This window comes from Plectropomus leopardus, chromosome 6 (genome assembly GCF_008729295.1).
Source record: "Plectropomus leopardus isolate mb chromosome 6, YSFRI_Pleo_2.0, whole genome shotgun sequence".
NCBI lineage: Eukaryota > Metazoa > Chordata > Actinopteri > Perciformes > Serranidae > Plectropomus > Plectropomus leopardus.
The window spans coordinates 3,552,648-3,570,922 of NC_056468.1; the positions used below are offsets into that span (position 1 = coordinate 3,552,648).

Consider the following 18,275-nt stretch of genomic DNA (forward strand, 5'->3'; position numbering starts at 1 on the left):
TTATATGTTGAAAACATTTCAGAATTTTGACATGTCAAAAGAATGGCTAAAAACTGCATAATATAGCTTGTAGAGATACCTCATAATATAGCATGTCGAAAAAACCAAAAACGTCTTAATATCGCACATCGAAAAAATGGCTGAAAATGACATAGGTTGTTGAAAAATCTCAAAATTTTGACTTGTAGAGACATGTCAAAGTATGCCATGTCATTGGGGCGCCTGGTGTCTCAGTGGATAGAGCAGCGCCCCATGTGCAGAGGCTGTGTCCTCGCTGCAGCAGGGTTCAAGTCCAGCCTCAGCCCTTTGCTGCATGTCTCCCCCTCTCTTTCTTTCCCCCTTTCACGCTCACACTGTCCTGTCAATTAAAGGTAATAAAAGCCCCAAAAAATAATCTTGAAAAAAAACAAAAAAAACGTCATAATATAGTATGTTGAATAAATGGCTGAAAAATTGCTCAAAAATCATCAAAAAAATGACATAGTATAGTATGTCACTCAAAAATCATCAAATATGAATGGGGCATTGGTGGCTTAGTGGACAGAGCCAGCGCCCCATGTACAGAGGCTGAGTCCTCACTCCAGCAGTTGTGGGTTCAACTCCAGTTTTGGCCCCTTGCTGCATGTCATTCCTTTTCTCTCCCCCTTTCACACATATACCCTGTTCTGTCAAATAAAGGTGAAAAAGCCAAAAATTATCTTTAGAAAAATGTCATAGCATAATATGTCACTCAAAAATCATCAAAAGTCTATGCTAAATCATCAAAGTCATCAAAAATGTCATGGTATAGTATGTCATCAATGTCATGACATTTTTGATGACTTTGATGATTTAGCATACTATGACACTGGTGATTTTCACATCAACGACATACTTTATGATTTTCGAGAGAGTTTTTCATAATGTTTGTCAAAAATCATGAAAAACGTTATAGTGTGTCATATAGCATGCCACTCAAGTCATTAAATATCACCAAAAACAACAGTATCATATGTCACTCAAAAATCATCGAAAATGTCATAGTACAGTATGTCGCTTGAAAATCATCAAAAACGTCACAGCATCTTGCTCAAAAATGATTAAAAAAACATCATAGTATAGTATGTCTGTTGAAAATCATCAAAAAAGGTCATCAAAAACGTCATAGTTTAGCAGGCATCGCCAAGTGACCGGCCACTGTCCAGATCCGGACCAAAACGTCATCCTATCCTGACCTGGGGCCAAGTTGTAATAAAAACGTAAGAATGAGAACAGTAATCCTTATAGAGTAGGGCTGGGCAATTGATCAAAAAATAATGGAAACTGACATTGAGAACCTTTAACCAACGTTATCTTACCGATGTCGGTTATTTCGGTTATTTAAAAATTCTGTTAATCCTTTCTCCACTGGGGCTGCCAACTCCTACATATCTGCCATTTGTCTGAAGCTTTTGCGCTCTGTCTCACGCTCCCAGGACACTGAGGAAAATCTCACAGCAAAACGCAGTGACAGCATAAGTGTTGAATAATCATGTAATGCAGTGAACGATTTTAACTCTAGAACAGCTGAGTGTTTGACAGCCGAGTCGTATGTGCTTCCACAGCGTTTCATGATCGCGGATCAAACAGCTGATGGTCCAACAGTGGCGCAGTGAGACAGAGCAGAGCTTCTCCTCACAGCACCAAAGTGTCTGAAAAAATTGCAGAGGTGGAAAGTGACTTCTTTAGACTTCTACAGACTCATTTATGTTAGTTTCAGGTTTAATCAGACTTTGGATGAATCATTTAGAAACAGCAGGATGCATCGCTCCGTGTCTCATCCAGCCGCTTGCACTGAGCTCTCATTATTATTAACAGGGGCATATGTAATGTTTTGGGGGCCTGGGGCCACAGGCACATTACCTTATTTTCACTCTTTCTCTAACTGGGAATGTTGGCAGGCTCTTGGCAACTGTAGGAGAAGCAGGCATACTAAAAAGTTGTTTGAATTTTTTCCTGAGTAAAATGATAAATAGCACAGGCGTTTCACAGAAGATTCACAGAAGCTGAAGTCAGAGTCCTGCAGTCAGGAGAGGCTGGCCTGTTATCAGCACCATGTGCTTTATTAACCTGAAGTCTGTTTAAACGTAAGTTTTTTTATATAATGCTGGAAAGTTTAATAAATAATAATAAATCATATGTTTATTACTCTCACTGTGTCAGTGAACTATGAAGGCAAAACACAAACCACAAAAAAAGGAAAATAATCGTTCATTAATCGTAATAGAGGTAAAAATTTTCGGTTAAACGTGGTATTGATTTTAGGTATGAGGTTGTGTCCTTTGTTGGGAGGAAATTCTAGCAACTGGACCTCTTTGAATTTTAGTTTAATACCCCTGTAGTATAGTATGTCACTCAGAAATTATCATAAAAAAGTCACAGATTAGTAAGTCATTAAAAATAGCATAAATAAGTCATAGTATAGAATGTCTTCCAAAATAGCATAGAAAAATCATAGTATAGTATGTCATTGTAAATGGCATATAAATGTCAATGTAAAGTTTGTTATTTAAAATAGCTTAAAAAAGTCATAGTATAGTATGTTGTCCAAAATAAAATGAAACGTAGTGTAGTTATCTAAAATAGAATAAGAGTCCTAATATGTCGTCAAAAAAACAAAATAGTCATAGCATATTACGTCATCCAAAACAGCATAAAAAAAGCTCATAATATAGTATGTCGTCCCAAATAACATAAAAACATCATAGTGTAGTATTTCATCCAAAATAGCATGAAAAACTTGTTTCCAATAATAAATGAATACTGGATAAATATTTACCTTTCTTTTCAGTCCATTCAAGTTTTCCCAAAAATTACAAAAAGATTTCTTTCCGTGGAACTTGTTGGGAATTAATTAGAAATTATGGACCCATAAAATAAAGCATTACTGTTTTGGTAATATGTGATGATATTAAAGCCAATGCGTGTGACCATTAAATAACACCATAAAACATGTAAAGGAATTGTTGTCTTGTACGGCTGTATTGAGCAGGCTGGAACAAATGCAAACATAGGACAATGTTAAAACCTCAAAGCATACAAATCTTTGTGTGTTTCAATACACCATGTCCATATTTTTCATATTTTAAAAATACATTGTCACAAAAACAGTATGAGCGAAAGGAAAAAGTGGAAAAAAAAACAACAAAAAACTAAACTCATACATTCAAACCTGCACACACACCCACACACACGCACAGATCGTCTTTAGTGGTTTGTTTCCAATCGTTCAAAAGTGTTCTCTCACAGTTTTTAGCCACAGATCGGCAGCCTCCAGCTGTGTTGTCATCCCCTCAAAGCACCGTCTCTCTAAACACTCCGATCAGACTGTGGGGGCGTTCAGGATGATCTGGGCGGGACCCTGTCCTTGACCCTGCCCTTGAACCCACTCTGGAGCCCCCTCTCGACCCTACTTTTCTACTGCTTCCTCGATGATCTGCAGACTCGAGTGCAGCACAGGTAAAGGAGCTGAGGTCCCCGCAGCTCTGCAGGTGCAGCAGACCAGGCCTTCTCCTGGGTGGGCGAGGGAAAGTCTGGGAGGATCTGCCTGCTGGCTGCTGGGGAGGTTTAGGTTGACTGGGACCTACCTCTGACTCAGTGAACGCCTGAAAGCAAACAGGAAACTAATGTTCATGACAGAACAAACATATCATTTATCTTAATAAACTGTTGTATATACTCATAGGTGTCTGTTACTTTGTGCACCCCATTTCTATGACTAAATAACAGCTTCAACACAATCCTAACATCAGATTAATAAACAGACAGCTGGATTACACTGCAATCATTTTAGCAGGGTGGACCATAGACTGTATTGAGAGATGGCTGACATGCCCCCGCTTACCCCAGCTAAACTTATGTGAAGCTAAATTATCCTATAGATAATGTCACTGCCATATTGGGATGGTGAGGTCATTCGGAGCCAAAATGTACACAACAGTGATCTCCACGGTGTGGGCGTTCCCACCAAAAACCCCGTCAGACCAATCACTTGAGCCTCTTTGAATGCAAGTGCATGGATTGGCTTTCACAGCTGTCAATCAGAGCAGAAAATCCCCTTTTTGTAGAATTGAATGATGAGCACTTGAACAAACATAAGGATTATAATACTACCTTCAGTGACAGAAACCATCTGTGGGAAAAACTTATTTGGCGTGTACTTTGAGATTTTAGTTTGTCCTGTGTCCCATTCACTAACCTTTTAAAGGTTAAGAAACATAAAAAATAATGCGAGTCTTATCCTTCTTGTTTACTATTAGCAAACATCATTTTAATTAACCCTTTCTAAAATATGTTTACTCCCCATTACAGATTTTTCTATCAGCTGCCTGTATCTGTCATTCTGACTGATACATGTTTGTGTGTGAGCTCCTACCTGTTCTATATAACTCGCGCAGCGTACAGCCTCCTCCATGTGCTCCTGATCTGACTGCAGGACATTCCGTATGCTGTCCACCAGCTCCTGGACCTCCGGGGCCAGGCCCTGTGCCGCCGGCTGCTCCAGGATTTTCCTGACCAGCTGCTGTGTGTGTCGGTAGCTCTGGTAGTCCACCATGGAGGAGGGCCGGGGCCGGCGGGGCGTCCTGCTCTCGTTGTTGCCCCGTCGCAGTGTGACCTGGCCCTCCTCCATGTGCTCCTGATCTGACTGCAGGACATTCCGTATGCTGTCCACCAGCTCCTGGACCTCCGGGGCCAGGCCCTGTGCCGCCGGCTGCTCCAGGATTTTCCTGACCAGCTGCTGTGTGTGTCGGTAGCTCTGGTAGTCCACCATGGAGGAGGGCCGGGGCCGGCGGGGCGTCCTGCTCTCGTTGTTGCCCCGTCGCAGTGTGACCTGGCCCTGCGCGCAGGCCGCAGCCAGTGTGGGCTGGGAGGTCTGGGTGGAAGAGTCTGTGGTCTGAGGAGAGGCAGCGAGGGGAGCGTCGCTGCTGTGCAGCACTACAGGAGACATCAGAGGGGGAGAAGGACATGGTTATCCATGTTTATCTGCTGTAAGCAGTGTTTGCAAATGAACACAAATTGGACAGAGAACCCAGAGTGTGTGTGTGTGTGTGTGTGTGTGTGTGTGTGTGTGTGTGTGTGTATTCCTCACTGACAACAAAAGCAACAGTTCATCCACATCAATAACGTGTCAGCTCCTCTGACTCAAGGTTTCCCCCAAGGTTTGGTAATTGGCCCCCTCCTGTTTATCATTTACTTGCTCTCCCTTGGTAACATTATCCGTCGTCATGGTTTCCAGTTCCATTGCTACGCTGATGACATTCAACTTTACATCTCCACCAACTCCATCACCACAGAAACTCACTCCACTCTGACTAACTGCCTCTCTGAAATTAAAACGGAAACGGAAATGGATGAACATCAATTCCCTCTCACTGATAAAATAAAATAAATCTGATAAAATAATCACTGGCCCAAAATCACTAAACAAATCTGTACAAAATTTCACCCTCAATTGGACAACTCTGGCCTATCTCCTTCCCAACATATCTGCAACCTTGGTATCATATTTGACAGTCACCTCACCTTTGAACAACACATCATCCAGGTAACTAGAACCGCCTTCATTCACCTAAAAAACATAGCCCACACTCCATTACTCCCTTTCTCTGCTGCCTAAACCCTTATCCACGTCCTTATCTCATCCAGACTGACTACTGCAATAGCATCCTCCACGGAACATCTTCCAAAGTCCTCATTAAACTTTAATATATCCAAAACTCCGCCGCACGCCACCTCACACACATCCGCTCCCATGACCACACCACCCCTATCCTCCGAAATCACGCACAAAGCCCTCAACCACAAAGCCCGTTCCTATCTCACTGACCTTCTTCACCATCACACTCATTCCTGCAGCCTCCGCTGCTCCAACACAAACCTCCTCTCTCCACCACACAGAACCACGCACCGGACCTTGGGGGACAGAGGCTTCTCCACCGCTGCCCTTTCAGTCTGGAACTCACTCCTAACACATATTCAAGACTGCACCGACACATCCACATTTAAATAACTCCCAAAAACTCATTTTTTTAAGAAGCTTTTAATGTGGGATCATTCAATGTATATTCTGTGTATTTGCGTGTTATGTAATTATGTTCATGTGGCTTTTGTACTTTTGTATAGTGTCTTTGAGTTCTTTTAAAAGCGCTATATAAATAAAATGTATTATTATATATATAGGCTATAATAGGTTTAGTCTGCCAGGGGACTTTCTAGGATACACTGAACTCCTTTTTCCTTCTTGTGCTCCCTGCATCTGTAAAGACTCTTGAGTTTTTACTGCATTACACTAAGATGCCCCTCTGGAGCATTTGTGCTTTCTGTTTCATGGTTTTCCCAGATCCTGGCTGCAATCTTGGCTGCCACTGGATTGTAACGATGGCTGTGCTGATGCTGTGATCCTGCCTTTGGCCGTGCCGGTGCTGTGGCTGCACCTCCAGCTCGCCTTGATCCTTGTCTTGGTTGTGTTGTTGCTGTGGTCCCGTCTGAGGCTGCGCAGATGCCATGATCCTGCTCGACGTGACCTTCTACTGCAATTATTGCGCGGCATGCCTCTATTATTAATATACGCATAGGACTCTTATCAACACCTATGATATTTGCATGTAACATCATGCTATCATAGAGTGCATTTAGTAATTTTACATCTATCATTATTGTTAAATGATTTGCTATTGTTACCATTATTGATGTGCTTCTTTCCCCTCTCTCTTACTCTCTCCCTCTCTTTCCTTTTTGTCATTACTGTAATGTAATTGTTATTTTTTTTGTGGTTTTTTTTTCGATGTGAGGGTCTATGGGTAGAGGGATGTTGTATGCCATAAAGCCCTCTCAGGTAAACTGTGTATCAACAGGCAGAAGGCAAAGCCAGTTGACATTATTTATTCATTAAGTATTTTTATACAAAATGGGCATGGGCAGTGGGTAATTAGAACAATATTAATGCCCACATGCAATTTCAGAGTGATTTGGCAACCCATCGAGGAGAAAAATGGATCATACAGAAAGATGGACAGACTGACGAATGGCAGGAGTTTTCTTCGTTTTACAGTAGGATGTCGATCTTGAGTAACGTAAAAGTCGCATTGAATTTCAGAATGTGCTGCATGGCTGTGCAGAGAATCAGACTCTGTATATGATTTAGATACACATATGAAAATGGCCCAAATCCCATTTGAAAAGATCAGACTCCATGTGATTTTTGCTGTCAACATTGTCATTAAACATTAAACAATCACATCTGGGTCACATAGGGCATTGGGCCCGCAGTGTGAATGTCCCTTTATACGGTTAGGTTTAAAGTTTGCTGGATGACTTGTCTGCATGTCTTTCAATGGGACAATAATGATCTGCTGAATTAAAAAACTCACTGATGTGCTAATAAGGCATGCATTCTTGATGGGTGTGTGGCAGTCGTATGTGCACCTCCACTGATGTACAAACTTCCACATGCATGGCTCCACTGCGCAAAGAAAAGCCAAACCTTTGACAGCGAGGTCCATCAAGACAGGGTCACTGTTGGAGCGGTGCATCCTCGCTTTCCTGCGGGAGGTCAGCGCCGGAGACACCTGCTGCTGCTGAGGAGGAGGAGGAGGAGGCGGTGGAGGTGGAGGAGGAGGAGGAGGCTGGAGCGTGGGCTTGGCCTGCGGAAGGACGCCAGATGTTGCCGATCCCACATGAGGACTCCTGTCTGAGACCAGATGGACACACATTCTATTAGAACATACTGACAACAAAAAGTGAAACCTAAGCAAGATGAAAAATCTTAAATCATGCCAAAAAAATAGTGTTTTTTGTCCAAAAAGATACCAAACTGTTTATACATTTCAGCATTTCACATATGTCTTGGGCTTTTTTTGTCTTTTCATGATGTTGTTGGTGTTGCTGTACAGGTTTTAGGTTGTTATTCTTAACCATACATGCTTATTTTAAGACGATGACAATAGCATTTTAATCCAAATTAAATTGATCTAAATAATAAAAAATAATAACAATTAAAGTTAAAGGTGGTGACTTTTCCTTTGAAAACTGTTAGGGGGCACTACAGAGCCAATTTCCAACAAGTTATGATGAGACCCCTATCTGATGTCTAAGGTTTCATGAGTTTTGGAGCATTCCCAGCACCTCAAAAATGCTGTCAACATTGTCAAATCAAGTCAATATTATTCATAAAGCCCATTATCACAAAAAACAGTTTGCCTCAGAGGGCTTTACAGCATACGACATCCCTCTGCCCTTAGGTCGGTGCTCGGGCTGTAATACAGAAATACATTTTATTTCTATAGCGCTTTTCTAAACCAGACTTACAAAGTGCTTCATAATACCAAACTATACAATATAAGAAAACAAAGTACAACAACACTACAATACGTTATATTTACTGTATTTTAGATACATTTTAAAATATAAATGTATGTTTCTGTACCTCATGGCAATAAATGACACTGAGAGGAAAGTGTATTTATTCTTTTTTACAGCCTAATTGATATGTTTGTTAAAAGGTTTTGGCTATTATTCAGTTATTACATAATACAACACACACAAACAAACAAAATACCATACACTTGAATATTAAAACATGTCAGTACTCTCTAATGGACAAAGTATGTTATTACATCACAGTTTCTAAATTACGTCAGATATCACTTTGACATTTCTGTACTGATACTCCTTGATTTCGACAGACGCATCGTCATAGTCACAGAACCTTTCTCATGTCTGTTGAGAAAGAAGTTGAATGGGGTGGTGCACCTGAGCTGGGGATTGACCGGCCGGTCTGTGGCCACAGTTACCAGGCTTATCAGACTTCTACCTGTCAGTGCTGAAGGCCTGGTGTCTGTTGAAGGTGGCACCAGTGGGCAGTGTAGCACCAGGGCCATGGGTGTGGGAGGAGCCTCTTTTCCAAAACCCTCTGCAGTCGATGCATTCCCCTGTGTGAAAGGGGTCATCACAAAACTCTCACATCTGCTGTCACCTAAGTGAGGGGGCTGGAAAAAACCCAGGAGCTGGCTCTGCAGACCAGACTGAGCTCCATGAGACTTTTGGAGGGGTTTGTCAGGGAGGTGCTGGGACTTCTGTCGGGCTCTGGGAGAAACTGTGCAGCAGTGCTATGGAGGGAGGAGGTGCCAGAGTTTCCTGTCAGCAGAGAATGGAGGCTGGCAGGAGAAGGAGGGGCTGCTGTCCTTTACCACTCCCTGTTTGGGGCAGTTCTCTCTGTGTGTGTGTGTGTGTGTGTGTGTGTGTGTGTGTGTGTGTGTGTGTGTGTGTGTGTGTGTGTGTGTGTGTGTGTGTGTGTGTGTTGTGTGTGTGTGTGTGTGTGTGTGTGTGTGTGTGTGTGTGTGTGTGTGTGTGGTGTGTGTGTGTGTGTTTGCAGAGGCACTTTTCTTCTTGCTGTTGTCTTCTTCTTTTTCATTCTCCTTTTCCTTTTTCTTCTTCTTCCTCTTCATTTTTTCTCCTTTAATTTTCTCAACTAAAAGGGTTTGTGCAACTATAACTGTGTGTCAAAAACTCACCAAAATTGGTTGGTGGATTGCAGATTCCACTCCCTTATGGTATACAAAAACGACCTCAAGGTGGCGCTGTAACAATCAGCTTTTCATTTCAGCAATGATCTAAAAAAACGCTTGGCTTAGAGTCAAAATATGTTCTTTACAATTTTGAGATTTGAGATTTGTTTGCCCAAAAAACAACAGAAATACAACAACAAAAGACAACAAGGCTGTGCAGGTAAGATCAAGGAAGCCCTACACAATGAAGATTATATATACAAATAATGTATAATCATAAAAAGAAAAAAAAACAACAAAAAAACATGCAATCAAAGTCAATAAACAAACATGAGGTAAGCAACATAAATCAACCAAAAACAATGAAAATAGAAGCAATGAACAAGCCCTCGCACCTCCACGGATATCGGGATTCTGGCAGGACTCTGACTGATGCTATCGTTCATTTCTGTGTTAGATAATGCACGCAGAAGTTTTGGACCCTGGAGTGAGCTATTTCAGATGATGTAGTGCTTCTTGCAGCCACTAGGAGGGCACAGAAATGCCATGTTATCTTTGTGTACATTATTTATAGACCAAACCATGTAAATTTTATGTTAATCAAAGGATAATTGTCTTTCAAGGCTTACTTCCTGTTTCCAGTAGGTGGCGCTATTTGTATGACAGGTAATTGATATGTGGATGTGTTCAGGGCTGCAGCATGATCACAGCTGTGAAATTTGGGGCCATGGCAACGCCGTTTGAAGAGAACGTATAATCTTCACAAAAGGGGATCATCAAGGTCTTAACACTTTTCTTACCAAGTTTGAACTGAATGTGGTCAACCTATGAGGAAGTGCACATAAAAATATCAAACATGGGACTTCCTGTTGCCAGTAGGTGGTGCTATGACTACAACTCGATTTAGCCATGCAGATGTTTTCAGGTCAGGACTCTTACTAAGCACGAGAAGTTTGGGGTAGACTGGATGATGTATGGCCGAGTTTCATGGCGAGGCATCAAATTTTGGCACCTGGTCACGCCCACATGGTGTGATAAAAACTCAAGTTTTTGATAACTTTTGATGTCAGTCATCTTTAGGTGGTACCCACCAGATTTGAAGTCAGTCTGATAAAATCTATATGAGGAGTTCATGAAAGATGAAAATATGTCATTTTCATGTCATTTCCTGTCGCCATTAGGGTGGCTATATGTACTGATATCAACTGTGATTAACGTGTTCAGGGCTGGACTGTTATCCAACATATAAAGTTTGGGGCGGATTGGACAATGTATCTCTGAGTTATAAACTGCTTTTTTTTTGAGTAAATGAACTGTACTTGTATAGCGCTTTTCTAGTCTTATTGACCACTCAAAGCGCTTTAACACTACATGTCACATTCACCCATTCACACACACATTCACACACTGGTGACCGAGGCTACCGTACAAGGTGCCACCCGCTACTCAGTAATCATTCACACACACGAACACTCCGATGACGCAGCATCAGGAGCAATTTGGTGTTTAGTATCTTGCCCAAGGATACTTCGACATGTTGTCCAGAGGAGCTGGGGATCGAACCGCTGACCTTCCGATTAGAGGACGACCCACTCTACCTCTGAGCCACAGCATCCCAAGTACCTCAAAAATAGGCTCAAGTTGTAAAAATATAAGCATAATATTAATAATAATCTTAGCAATTTCAATAGGGTTCTTGCCAACCTTCGGTTGGTGCTTGGGCCTTAATTACATTAAAATAAGAATTAACTTTTTTTTTTTTTTTTAAATTAAAGTTAAATTTAAGCAATCTAAATTTAATCACATTTTCTTTCATAGTGTGATCATTCTTAAATATTGTCTGTATCTTTTAGACAAAAACATTTGTTTTTAGTCTGGCTGCACTAGTTTTAAGATTTCTGTGGTCTTCTTAAGTCTAGTTATTTTTACGTATTTTAAAAAATCTTGGCAAGTTAAAGTATCCATTTCAAATAATTTAGCTTATTTAAGTATTATTTTCCCCAATTTATTGCCTTTATTGTTTTTGAGAGCTGATTTTTTACTTTTTTTGCAGTGTTTCGGTAGATGTTTTCAATGGAATGTTTCAACAAATGTACTTTTATAACAAAATTACAATGCAAGTGCATCTGATACACACACCTCAGGGAGACTGCTTTACATAGATTGTGACAGATATAGACAAATATAACTGAGAACACATGAGCGCCATGAGCAGCTGAAGGTATCAGTATCGTGAGCATGATGAGTGCAGGACGAGAGAGAACGTCAACCAGAATCATCTGAGGAGCAGACCAAATGACGGACAGACAGAAAATCTGCTTGTACTTTTGCTTGTGTTCAACTGACTCATTCTTACATGGAAAATACAGGCTAGTAGCAAACCTCCTAAAAATACACAACCAAAGGTCACAAAACTGTACAGTCATGTTTTCATGAATATTGATTGGCCTTACTTTGTCCATGGAAAACTACCATAGCTTTTGCCCTGCAGACCGACACTAATGTGTGTTTTGTCAGCTGACAGTTACATGGTTGCTGCTGCTGGCTGACAGATTATACTCTCGCTGCGTTCCAGGAGTCGTTCAACATGTCCTCATTGACTTCCCCTCAGCACTTGCCCTTGGGGGGGAATCCCCGCCGCCACCTTAAGGGCCATTCAGTTGTCTTAAAAACTGAATTGAACTTGGTGATATCGATCCTCGGAGGGCTAAGGGAGCGAACTCTGGTTGCACCAAAGACGATGAATAAACCTGTTAATATATTAAAAAATAAATTAATACATTCACTATCCAACAATACAGGCCTATTTTAGAGGTCTGCTCATGTAGGTTTACATGTGTATAGATTTACTAGTCTATTTGCAGATGGTTCCTTAAAAACTCTCATTGCTTGATATCTTATTTTAAAAAATGACATAATTAATCACAGTTAATATTTAAATATATTGTTGTCCTGTTTAGCTTGTGTTATGTCTGTACTCCCAACATTATCTGTAAATGCATGGGGAAAATGCTGTTTTACGAGATATCATGAACCCCTAAAAATAACAATAATGAGATCACATTCAAAAATTATTAAACTGATGCAGCTACTTATCAAATGACAGCCAGTGTACTGCATTTATCTGCAGAAGATGCTGTGAGCTTACAGTAAGGAGGTATTTACTTTATTCATACGTCTTTGTGATGGTTTTTAAAAAACAGTACAGCGCTGATGCTGCAACTGGAGGTCGATCCGTGATGGTCAGGCTGAACATGAACAGGGGAAGGTGTGTTTCATTTCAATCCCCCGCCTTGTGACATCAGCTCTTACCTAATACCAAGGGCTGATGGGAAGTGAAGGAGCGCGAGTGGAGCTACCAATGAAATGCAGCGTATGTTTAAACCGGCGCACTGAAATGGAGCGGACCACCTGTGGGGGCACCGCAGTTTCAGCATTTTGTCCCACCTGGTTGTCCAATCAGAGGGCAATATTACATGTTATTCATTTAGTTAGCATTTAGTTTTATCTCTTGTATTTGCTTTACTCTTGTTGACCTTTGGTATATGCATTTTGTTCTGTGTGTAGAGATGTGTGTCCTACCCGGAACAGAGGCTCCTGGTGGAGAGGCAGCCGGGTCGGCCCTCAGCTCCGTCAGAGCCACCTCTGTCTCCTGAAAGACATCAACACACTGATAAGAGTCAGACAAACTAATCACATCTCGAGTAAATGGTAATTATAGCTTATTCACAAATGTCAGTATCTGTACACCCAGCTTTCATTAATAAATGTACTTGTATGTTAGCTTAATACTTTCAACATTTTGACACAATGCATAAAATTTTATACTTTAATAATACATAAAACACTAAAAATAATAATAAAAAACTGGCATTATCCTTTGAGCATTCAGTAATCTAAATGCTGACAGTTCTAACTCTGGCCTATAATGTGTGGGGTAGAGGTAGAGCAATAAATCATCCAGGCTAATATCTTGGCTTACTGCAGACATGGCAGTGACACAGAAATGCCAAACTCGATTGTTTTTATTGTTAAGTGTCAATGTAACTATCCTCTGACATAGTCTTATTCATTTTAAACTCCGACATACTGATTTCAGTAAACACGATTCTTGGATCCATCGTGATTCTCTCGAAGATTTTGTCTTGATGCAGGGAAGTCAATAATTGGAAATTTAACTCCAATCCTTGCCACTGTGATGGCCGGCAAGAATTTTATAAGACTGGCCTGTATATTGCTTACGGCTGAACCAACTGGACGGTGAAACATAACAGACATAAACATGTGCGTCATGTTTACGTCCTAAACTCGGCTGCCTCGTGAGTTTTAATGAAGAAGGCTGAATGTCAGCAATTGCAGATGTACACAGTCCAACAGGAAAACAAGAACTCTGTCACAAAGTGAGAGAACATAAAATCATGTATTGAAATCAATCATTTTGATGCATTAAGACAAATCGTTAATCATTTATAATATAATGGTAGCCCTCTGGATTGGATTTGTATTGAATGGTGAGGTCCCATTCCTGTTATTGGGCTAACAAATCCAGTGTTAGTTGAGCTCTGGTGAGAGGATGTTCGTTTGGGGTGAACCTGTGTGACTGCATTGGTGGAGCTCCCAGCAACAGCTTCATATGGAGGTGGAGGGTCCAATGGACAGAAGACCTCCACCCCTTTGATCCGGGCCCCGTAGATATGAGGCAGAGGGATCACACTGTCCCCAAGGATCCTGAAACACACAAACAGCCCATCAGTTAGAGAGTTTTCATGTTCTGTCAGGCTCATGTGACACATTGATGCTAAAAACTGGACTACTGCAGGAACTCGGGGGTGGTTTTCTGAGGTCTACCTGCTGGTTTGTGTCTCCACTGCAGGGACGGCCATCTGTAGGACAGTTTTCGGATGGGTGCAATACAAGTCCCTGCCTCGAGGTAGGTACATCAGTGTGGCCCCGAAAAACTACTGAATAGGGGCTTGGTTGACTTCCATGTGGAAGAAGACATCGACAAAGCAAATGCTATTTTTTATCGTGCATCACGTGATGTCAGAATAATCTGAATAATGACTTTCCCCACTGAGAAAATTCACATGCACGGCCTCTCATGTTGGAAAAACAACTCTGCAGCTTGGGGATCATTTCAGCACACAACTTACCGACTTGTGTGATAAATGCATAAACATGGCAGGCAAAAGTCAATGTTTGGTCAACGGTAAGATTTTTTTTTTTTTTATTAATGCAAGTATTAAATATCAATTTTTAAAGATAACACCCCCTCATATGTTTCCATGAACAAAATACATATCTTTTTTTTTTAGATATATTTTTGGGGCTTTTTCAGTGTCTTTATTTGATAGGACAGATATAGCATGAAAGGGGGAGAGAGAGGGGACGACATGCAGGAAAGGGCCGAAGCCAGTCTCAAACCTGCTGCCGCTGTACATGGGGCGCCTGCTGTACTATCTGAGCCACCCGGCGCCCCGGAATACATCTTTAAAATCATGGCTCAACTTATCCGTTTTCTTTGCTCTTTGTTATGAATAAACTGTAAACAGCTATCAACCTCTTGATTTAATGCTGTTAGCATTAAAATGCAAACCAATTTCTTTGCAACTTCCACCTCAAAGCACATGAACACATCAAGGTCAGAATAATGACTTCCCAACTTTGAAACGACAACCTTCCGTAATCACATGTATGCAACATGAAACCCAGCAGACGTGATAATCAAAACTAGGCGGGTTTCCATCACAGATTTGTGCAAAACTTAACCAAAATGTCGATAAAACAAAATTGCGAGATGACTGCGTTTCCACTGAGTGATGTTCTGTGACTCCTCCTCTGGTGATAACATTCCAAGAAGCATGGTGATGGATTTTCAAAACAGTAGCAGCTTTATTTCTATTTATTTTTATTGCAGCCACCACACTAGCCGTCATTATTTCCAATCCAAGGTGATGTAGGCGTATTATGGAGCCATAATGGAAAGGCAAGCCTCTTATATGTAGGAGCGGCCATGTATGAGGGATTTCTGGGAGGTAATAGTCCACGATTTTACAGAGGAATTGTGGCTTCAAAACTTCCACACGATCAGCTCAATTTTTGAAGAGTTATGTGATGCAATAACACCTCTTGTAGCTCTTGCAGCATCATGAGGGAGCCAGTTCCTACTGACAAGCACATAGCCATAGCATCATGTGACATGGAAAAGCCAAAAAAGTGTTTCTGTTGCAGTTTTGCAAAATGTGGCTTTTTTGCATCAGCTGAAATACCACCTCATGTGAACATAAAGAAATGTTTGTGATAAATGGGAGTTTTTTCTATAACTTGACTTGACTTGTTTCCATTGGGCGTATTTTATATTAACAATTTCAAAATGTGCAATATGAGGATTAATGGAAACCCGCCAGGTGTCATAGAGCGATTCAACTCCTACACTGCAATGGAGTCACAAAGGCTGAGAGGACAGATTATGAACCCGTTCCTGTAAATGTTCCAGCCTCCTAGGTTTTACCCCAAACTCCCAGGAAGTAAAACCACAGTAGTTATCACTGAAGTGGGGGGGGGGGGGGGGTTACCTGCGAGCCAGACGTGGTGTGTATGATTGGAACACCACCTGCTGCTGAGGAGGGGGGAGGGGCCGGGGCCACAAACTCATCCGGGTCTGGGACGAGAGCGGGCTCCTCTCTTTCTTCAACTGTGGCCCTGTGCTCGTCCTGTCACAAAGCAGGGACACATGACATCAGACAGCAGCAAAAAATATAATCCCATAGCAAAAAATGTACACAAACTCTCTACATAGTCTTATAAGCTGACGTACAAGGCTTTTTACAGATAAGAAGTGGTTAAATAAAAACAAACATTCCATGAAAACTTGGAACACCACCTGCTGCTGAAGATCATGTGAAATTATCTGGACTGAGACTAAATGGACCTTGAGGTCAGACTGTTTTCTGAGCTGCTTTTAGAAACTAACAATCTTGCAAACAATTTTTGCAAAATCTGTTTCTGTGACTAAAACTGTCTGACTTCTGACACATTGAAAATACATTTAAAAGACTGAAGTCTGACATCCTCTCACATCTGAAGACAAAGTATTTTAGAGTATGGCAGGTATTAATCACTTATGATGCATAGATGCTTATAAATGCATGGAAATGATTACACTTTACTTAAAACCTACAATGAAACATTATGATGAAGCATCAATTATAAATGCATCAACATGTACCTCACTTTACTTAACACATACAATGATAACTTATGATACAGCATGGATTGTTATATAACACGATGAGTCCTTACTACAGTTAATTGTTGATGTGTGAATATGTGAGTATAAATATTTATAATGCATTATAAGCCCCAGCATTAAACCTCTACTTTATCACAAGTCAAGAGCATACATAAGACCCTTGATACTTATATTTTAAGGCACTTCTATAATGTCTTATGATTGTTGATATAGCGCATTAGTAAGCATTATGTGTTTGTGATAAATCATTCAACTCAAGACCTACCTTTTCAGCTTGGCTTTTAATTGAACTTTATTTATTAACTATTTATCTATGTATTTAACTTATGTATTTATGTATTTAAATCTGTTTTACTAGCTTGTTTATCATTTTATTATTTTAACATATTTATTCATTATTTTTACCTTTTGTTTTCATATCTTATTGCTGGGGGAGGGGTTACTGTATGAAACATTTTGTGTTACAGTTCACTGCCATGAAAAGTGCTCTAAAAATAAAGTCTGATTGATTGATTATGAATGCATCATAATTCACTACAAATGCCTTTATAATGTGTTATAGATGTGGTCGTCATAGAAAGTGTTACCTTTTTTTCTTAATTGGATATTTCTACAATTCTACAATTCTACAATTTCATTTAGCAGACGCTTTTATCCAAAGCGACATACAACACAAGCAAGAATTTAGACTTAAGGAAAAAAAACCCTTAGTAAGTGCAAAAAGTGCTTCAGGTTTGATTGGTCACAGGTATTGCCGTCTAGTGGCAGAAGAAGTGCCGCACAGCCCCCCCCCCCCTTTTTTTTTTTTTGGAAACCAAAGTAATAACCAGTAGCGATCTCAGCATCTGAGATTCAACAATCTAAGTATCACTACTTACGATGACAATCAACATACAACATCACACAACTTTGTCAGTGCTAGATAATCATTAGGTGCTGGGTTTTGGACCATCTGACTTACTCTACCCCAAAGGGCAAAGCGGAGAAGAGTCAGGTTAAGTGCCTAGGTGTTCTTGGAACAATTGAGTTTTCAATTGTCTCTTAAAAGTAGAAAGGGACTCAGCAGAACGCAGAGTTTGGAAGTTTGTTCCACCATTTGGGAACAACAGAAGAGAAGAGTCTGGCTAGAGATTTAGAGCCGTGCTGGGCTGGAAGCACCAGGCGTCTTTCACATGCAGAGCGTAGTGGGCGAGAAGGAGAGTAGACCTGGATCAGGGATTCCAGGTAGGCTGGAGCAGTTCTTGTGATTGTTTTGTAAGCCAAGAGAAGTGCTTTGAATTTGATTCTGGCTGCCACTGGAAGCCAGGGAAGAGAAATTAGCAGCGGGGTGACGTGCTCTTTTGGGCTGGTTGAAGACCAGACGTGCTGCTGCATTCTGGATCATCTGAAGAGGTTTGAATGAGCATGCAGGGAGGCCTGCCAGAAGAGAGTTGCAGTAGTCAATGCGTGAGATCACAAGAGCCTGAACCAGAAGCTGTGTGGCCTGTTGGGTCAGGAAG

The 18,275-nt window shown here is 41.0% G+C and overlaps 1 protein-coding gene across 1 annotated transcript in view; it reads right to left on the reverse strand.

Moving 5' to 3' along the window:
- Positions 1 to 2,981: 2,981 nt before the first annotated feature.
- Positions 2,982 to 18,275, reverse strand: part of fam189a2 (family with sequence similarity 189 member A2) — a 35,199-nt gene continuing 19,905 nt past the window's right edge. Inside the window, 8 exon segments of the mRNA XM_042488387.1 lie at positions 2,982 to 3,623; positions 4,394 to 4,432; positions 4,649 to 4,953; positions 7,502 to 7,708; positions 13,107 to 13,176; positions 14,117 to 14,252; positions 16,100 to 16,134; positions 16,136 to 16,237. Of these exon segments, the coding sequence (XP_042344321.1) occupies positions 3,312 to 3,623; positions 4,394 to 4,432; positions 4,649 to 4,953; positions 7,502 to 7,708; positions 13,107 to 13,176; positions 14,117 to 14,252; positions 16,100 to 16,134; positions 16,136 to 16,237 (1,206 nt within the window). The 3' untranslated portion in view covers positions 2,982 to 3,311.